This window comes from Thunnus maccoyii, chromosome 12 (genome assembly GCF_910596095.1).
Source record: "Thunnus maccoyii chromosome 12, fThuMac1.1, whole genome shotgun sequence".
NCBI classification, from domain to species: domain Eukaryota; kingdom Metazoa; phylum Chordata; class Actinopteri; order Scombriformes; family Scombridae; genus Thunnus; species Thunnus maccoyii.
Window position 1 is genome coordinate 3,816,500 of NC_056544.1, and position 6,855 is coordinate 3,823,354.

At 37.7% G+C, this 6,855-nt stretch overlaps 1 protein-coding gene across 1 annotated transcript; it reads left to right on the forward strand.

Annotated features, from left to right (window-relative positions):
- The first annotated feature begins 1,394 nt into the window (after positions 1–1,394).
- Positions 1,395–5,638, forward strand: LOC121909055 (SUN domain-containing protein 3-like). Its single transcript, XM_042429422.1, has 10 exons — positions 1,395–1,469; positions 2,619–2,739; positions 3,116–3,243; positions 3,357–3,419; positions 3,525–3,598; positions 3,740–3,926; positions 4,050–4,165; positions 4,273–4,449; positions 4,593–4,682; positions 5,478–5,638. The coding sequence occupies exons 2-10, from the start codon at positions 2,651–2,653 to the stop codon at positions 5,604–5,606; spliced, it is 1,053 nt and encodes a 350-aa protein (XP_042285356.1). The 5' UTR covers positions 1,395–1,469; positions 2,619–2,650; the 3' UTR covers positions 5,607–5,638.
- The last annotated feature ends 1,217 nt before the right edge of the window (positions 5,639–6,855 follow it).

Sequence of the window (6,855 nt, forward strand, 5' to 3'; positions counted from 1 at the left end):
AAGGTGGAAGGGGACCAATATTTTCAGCCACGTCTGTATGTACAGTGTGTATGGTTGTTAAACCTTGTCAGCAGGTATGCACAGTTTTAGAATTGCCTGTGGTTCAAATCTGTTTTTTGTTAACAAAATTGTTTTACTTGTTTCCACACAGAGACTGAGGAATATGCTATAGCAGAAAATGAAGGGATTATTTTCAAGTCCTGTTAAAATCTATAGAAAAAGGCACAAGAGTTGTGTGTTATGAATAATTCCTGCTATTAGTATACTATACTATATACTACAATTCCGCTTTGACTATACTCAGCCGGCCTTGCACTAACCTCCTACAGTTAAAAGTGCCACATGTAACACTACTAATAAATCAGCTACATGTATAACCATTGCAAACATTGACAGGTCATTGCCATAAATGCCAATCATTTGGATGGTGGAAATAGTTAATCATTTTAAGAAAGATTAGCTCCAATAATACCAGAGGAGAAAAAGTCAGCCAACCTTTTAAGGTCAAGGATCACAATAATGGTATCATAGTAACTTTGTCAATGATTTAACAGTAGATTTGACTTTTTATTTGACTTTTAGATTTTTAATTGCAGATTCGTATTTGTTCTTCCTCTGTAAACGTCTAATATTTTATTTGATATTCAAATTAAATGGATATTTGCTGTTTAATGTTTAATGTATTAATGCAAAATGAAATGCAACCTTGTAATGGCCAATGATTTCAATAAAGGTTTCCAAACCATCTGTACACTAGAAGACAGACTAAGGTGTTATTTTTTGTTTGTTTGTTTGTGCAAGAAACAGACTCAAGTATGAGCAGGAGTTGAGTAGAAGGACATGTCTCTGCCACATTTCAGTGTTGTACTGGCTGGTCTGACAATGATAGAAGTATACAAATCCAAACCCTAAAAGTTAGCAATACCCTAATGTAAAAACACTATATTACTAATATGTATTAAATCATTTACTCAGACTTTATAGATTAGCTGTGGGCTATCACAAGGGAAAACTTGTTGGGGGTCAGTGAAATCTATTGCATGTCCTCCATTCTGCATAATGAGTACTTATACTCTTGATGCTGAAGTAAAATAATAGCTACATTGACTGATTAAGCAGCATTTATAGTAACTGGTCAACATGATGCTAATTTTAAACACTTTATATACTTTATCTTTTAATCTGTAATGTTGCTCAGTGTTTTATAAGTTGATCATATATTTTATGTGTAAAATCTGAATCTACAGAGTCACTATAATTATAATAGAAGTACTTTGGTAGTACAGTATTTAATTAAATGCACCGAGTTCCTTCACTGTTTACAGAATGTTTACAGTTCTGTGTCTCCATTCTGCTTCTACTGATGACATAAACAGAATGGAACAGTTATGTTGCTTGGAATCATTTCACACTGTGAAGAACTCAGTTCATCCACAGTTTAGTGTTTCCTTTCTCATCAGAGTAAAAAGGTGAGTAGTTATCAGGCTGCTTCACACAGATTACATTGTGAACATGGTGTTTGATGATTTGGAACAATTGTATCTTGACTCTTTTCACACATAATATGACCAGTATTGATAGATCAGTTAGTTTCCTACCAACACAGCCAAAGATGAAAAAAAAGCTTTCAACAAATGTTACAAAATAAGAGATAAAATGGTGAAGAAATGAATAGAATCTGGTTGGGAGAGGGTTTTGGTTGGTTGGCATATAACTCTTCAAAACATAAATGCAGCTTTGAAAAGGCAGCCAGATGATTGTAGTGGTTTGAAATTATTTTGTTCAGTTCTGTGAATTAAGTAGTGCTAGTGGACATAAAGGTGAAATAATTGTTTTGTGATAATGTGGCTTTGTGTATTTCCTTTCATTTATTTTTTCTACTCAGTCTGAAATATTACAATTCATTTTATTGCAGACCTGTAATCCACTGTGGAAAAATAGGAAAAAAAGATAAGAAGAATACATATAATAGATACAGAAAATTAGACAAACTAACTAGTTGATTTCACCTCATTCTCACTAAAAATGCATTTGCTATGTTTTAGAAGGACATTTAGGGTCGGCAGGGCCAAATCAACCTGTTTGGTGGCTCCAGGACAATATTAAGCTGTGGGCCCCTATTACCCCACCTCCCCTGCCCCCACATCCTCCCACTATCTGTGCATTGTGTATGTGCTGTGTTGCCTTAAAATATGTAGCAGGTGCAGAGCAGACAGCAGATTACACAAAGCAGTTTAACTGTATTTTTCTGGAGTCCCAGAAACTAACCTGTACACCTGCTGCTGGAATAGTAGCCTGGTAACTTTATTAAGCAATATGCATCATGTAAGCACAGTACTGAGTGCAATAATAATGATATTAAAGGGGCTTATGTCCATGTGTCTTCATGTCCTTGCCGAGTTGGTAATCCAGAGTGTGGGCTGGTGCTACTGAGGTGTATGCAATATTTAATTAGTCTAGTTCTGAATACATTTAATGAACACTTTTTGATACATTTTAAGGGTAACACTTGTTAACTGGTACTAAACACAAGGCAAGGCTTAATAAAATGCTTTTAATTACATGTATGTTTCCATCATGGTGCTGGTAGTTTTAATCAGTAAAGGTCTTTCTTCCAGCACTGGTTGCTCCAGTCCATCACTTTTCAGTCATGGCATGGCAAAGCTGTCGCTTGCTTTCAATGGGATACTATGATAAGGAGGAAGAGCCTCGGCTTACATACAAGGAAACCCCATTCAGGTAAACTGACGTGTGTGTGTGTGCGCGTGTGTGTGTCAGTACAATTCTGTATTGCTTACAGTATCATAACTTAGTATTTCTGTTGGATGCTACTTTATACCACTCAACTGCATTTCAAAGGGATACATTGTTCTTTTTTCTCCACTATAATTTATCTGGCTATTATAGTTACTTTACACATTCAATTTTGCACACAAAACACAGCCAACATACTGTAATCATACTATATATATATAATTATACTAAGTCCCTTCTCCGACCAACTTTTTACTTGTAATGGAGTAGTTTTATAGTGTGGTATTGCTACAGTACTTACTCTTGTTCTTATCTATAGATATTCACATCTCAGTCTTTCTCATTTCATTGCATCTTAAAGGGTCTTTCGGAGGAAGAGGGGTCGTCGCCGTTCTGGTGCCGGCACGGTCGCTAAAAAATTAAGCCCATCTCCCCTTGCTGACGACGTTGACCACCTGCTGCCCCAGGATGGGGGGGACAAAAACAGTTGTAAGGAAATAACCTCACCTGAAAACACACCTGCTGAAATGACATAGAAGTTAGTTCTCAATATATCTTCTCTCTGTTATGAAACTCTAAACATCCTCTCTTTCTCTGTGTAGTCTGGACGAGGTTTAGCCCCAAAACTGTTGCCGGCCTCCTCTTCATCATCCTAATGTGTTTTGGTAATTCATTAAGAATCATCTCTAGTACACCAGCTTTGTTGGACTGTCACGGCTTATTTTCATACAATACATATCTCGACTGGATTTTTGTGTCTCTCTATCCAGGAGGATGTTCGTACATAATGTATGATTCAAGCAGGACCGGTGTCAATCAGAGTTCCGGATGGCTGGAGAACATGGTACAGTAACACTCGTAGTAACTTGACTTCTCCTTTTAAAAACAGGCCTTTTTTTCTGCGACATGAAAATTCCTATCACCTTGTAGCTCAAGTCACCTTACACGCCTCCCCACTAATAAACAGATCTCTTTTGACTTGTAGGGCTGGGCTGGAAATGATTTGGGGAAGATGCAGGCGCAGCTGACAAAGCTGCAGGACGACATGGCCGGAGTTGATGTTAAGATGATGCAGATGCAGCTAAAAGAGCTGCAGGATGAGCTGTTCGGTCTGACGAAAAAGCTTCTTCCTGTGGCAGACACTATGCCAAATTTTGCTCTGGAATCGCAGGGTAAGTCATCTTCCTCATTATGATGTGTCAGATTATAGTTTACTCTTGTGCTTTAATGTGGATCCCTGTGGTCCTAAGATTTCTAACCGTCTCTGCGTGTGAATGATGTATGTTTTTGTGCAGGTGCCAACGTCCTTCACCATCTTACCTCACAAACATATTACACCCAGCCACCACTGGTGACATTTTGGGGAATACCTTTGTGGTATCCACCTGCAAACCCTCGGACTGTCATCCAGGTAGGAAACACACACACGCACACCCACACATACAATGCAAACGTACAAAACCTTCTTCTAGATTCTCCTTTTCACTCCTCTGTCGGCTCTCCGTCTCGTCTCCACAGGGACACTCCTCACCTCTGACTCCCGGTCACTGCTGGGCCTTTGCAGGAAGACGTGGACATTTGTTGATTTCCTTGTCACACCCAGTCACCATCACCCATGTGACACTGGGTCACATTTCAGGCATGCAGTCCACCGCTGGCTTCGCTTACAGCGCTCCAAGGGAGTTTTCTGTCTATGTAAGTCACAGATTTGACATAATTTCACTTGAGTCATCACTGATGCAGCACGGTTTTTCACCATTACACACAAAGAGAACAACAAGCTGTTCAATGGCATGTTTCTCTCTCTCTCCTTCTCTCTCTCTCTCTGTCTCTGTCAGGGAATAAAGACAGCAAATGGTGAAACGACTCGACTGGGAACCTTTGTATATGATCCAAATGGGGAGTCATTACAGACCTTCAAGCTCCCTGTGAGTATCACACCTGCACAAGCATGTTTTAATCCAGTCACTTGCTCAAATATGGAAAGCCAACAGAGTCACAATTTGCCTTTATTCTTTTACTATTAAAAAGCAAAATCACCCACAAACTGACTTTCACTCACTCTTCACTAGAGGTTTAAAGGTACTCCAATATACTCAATAGATACATTTGGGTTATACCGTTGCAAATAGTAGCCCATGGGCCTCCATCTTTGATGTCATCCTTTGATATGATGTAAGAAGATGCCATCAGTGAAATAGTTAGCAGGATGAAGTCGTCTATACGGTGGCCGACAAGGGGAAATGCACTGCAATTTCAGAAATCACATGCAAATACACAAAACACAAGCAAATAAAGAAAATGTCCCCATCAATTTGACAACACATGCGCAGCATTTAGAAAACGTACTGCAAATACCACAACACAACACTTTACAGAAATGACAACGGACGTGTTTCCAGAGGACACTTAAGAGTGATGAACATGTCAATAACTCATAAACGAGGCCTCTTTCCTCAGGCATGTTTGATTGGTATTTGGTTCAAAGGAGATATTGAACTTGGCAAAGTCATGTATCGAACCAAATGCCCTGTACAAAACAGTTGAGGACAAATACACGTAGCCTACCATTACAACCCTACTCTACGCTTCATCTCATGATTCCTTTTCCTTTTTTTATTCATCACATTCCCGATTTTACATCCTCTAATTCTTGTTAGTTATCCCTGTGTGACCACCCCACCAACTCTCTCAAATCTTTTCTACCTTGTCTCTCTCATCAGGATCATACAAAAGGCGTCTTCAGATTTGTGAAGTTGCAGATTGAGAGCAACTGGGGCCATCCAGAGTACACCTGTGTTTACAACTTCAGGGTCCATGGGAAAATGCCACTGATATCTGTAACTCCTTAAAGAGTAAAACACAATAAAAGAGATTCAAGAAAGCTTTATTGTCAGTGTCTCCTACAATTAATTGCTGTTGCATCATGAGTCAGAGAGTCAGCAGTCATTGCAATGACTTTCAATCAAGAGAAAGCCACTGAATAAAGAAGGAGCTAGGAACTAAGGAATGTTTTAAAAAATGAATATCCATAACTATCAAAATACATACAGTAATATGTATATACGTGTATACAGTATATATATACAGTATATATTATAAATTGATGTTGTATTGGAATGTGTCATGAATTTGGAATAGATGTAAGTCTCACAACTTCATGTGTATGGTTGTGTTATTATGATGTAGGAATTAAAAACTGAACCAAGGATGATGTTTGATAGAGTGGCTGAAAAACTTTAAGTTTATGATGATACCAGAATTTGCATAAAACATCACTTTATCACCATACATTTGCAATGAAATAACCTATTTATATAATACAACCTATAAGTCTATTTTTTATTGAAAAGGGTATTGTAAAATTTATTTTTGTACACATTTGCGTCAGAAAACTATTAACATAAAACTTCCTATATCCTCCCGTAATGTTTATATCACCACTGCAGTTAAACTGGAGATGTGATCATGTGTAACTACTCTATATACTACGGGCTAGTGGCTAATGGCTAGTTTAAACTTTGGCTTATATTTTATGAGCTTAGTGTTTGTTTTGCATGTAAAACCTTTCACATGTTACAGGCACGTGAGCTTAAAAGATACCCATTAAACAGATAAAACACGATCTCAGTGTTTGATCTGCTTTCAGCATTTTTTCCAGATTATTTGGCAGATGCTGAACATTTGACAATGTGAGATTTTCTTTCCCCAAAAGCTATCAATATCAAGCAAAGAAAGCCATATTGTTTGCTTTCATCCACTGACAATTCCTCTTGCAGTGTAGCAGCATTGAGTAACCTGTTCTTGCTTGATATCAAAACTTACTTTGCATCCACAATCTGTCCTTGTCTGATTTTAGGATTTGAGTATGCATACAAGAAAAATTCTGTAAACAAGAAAATAGGGATGCATAGTTTTGCTATAAATGCAATCCTAAATTTATCAAATGGCACAAGTTGCATTATTTATCCTTAAAATAATTTCTCCTTGGGCACATCATTGTGTATTGATTTTGTAATGTAAATCATTACATTTTCATAAATATGCAGTACTTTGTGGTATTAATTTGTACTATCAACTATATTATCACCTTCTCCTGTC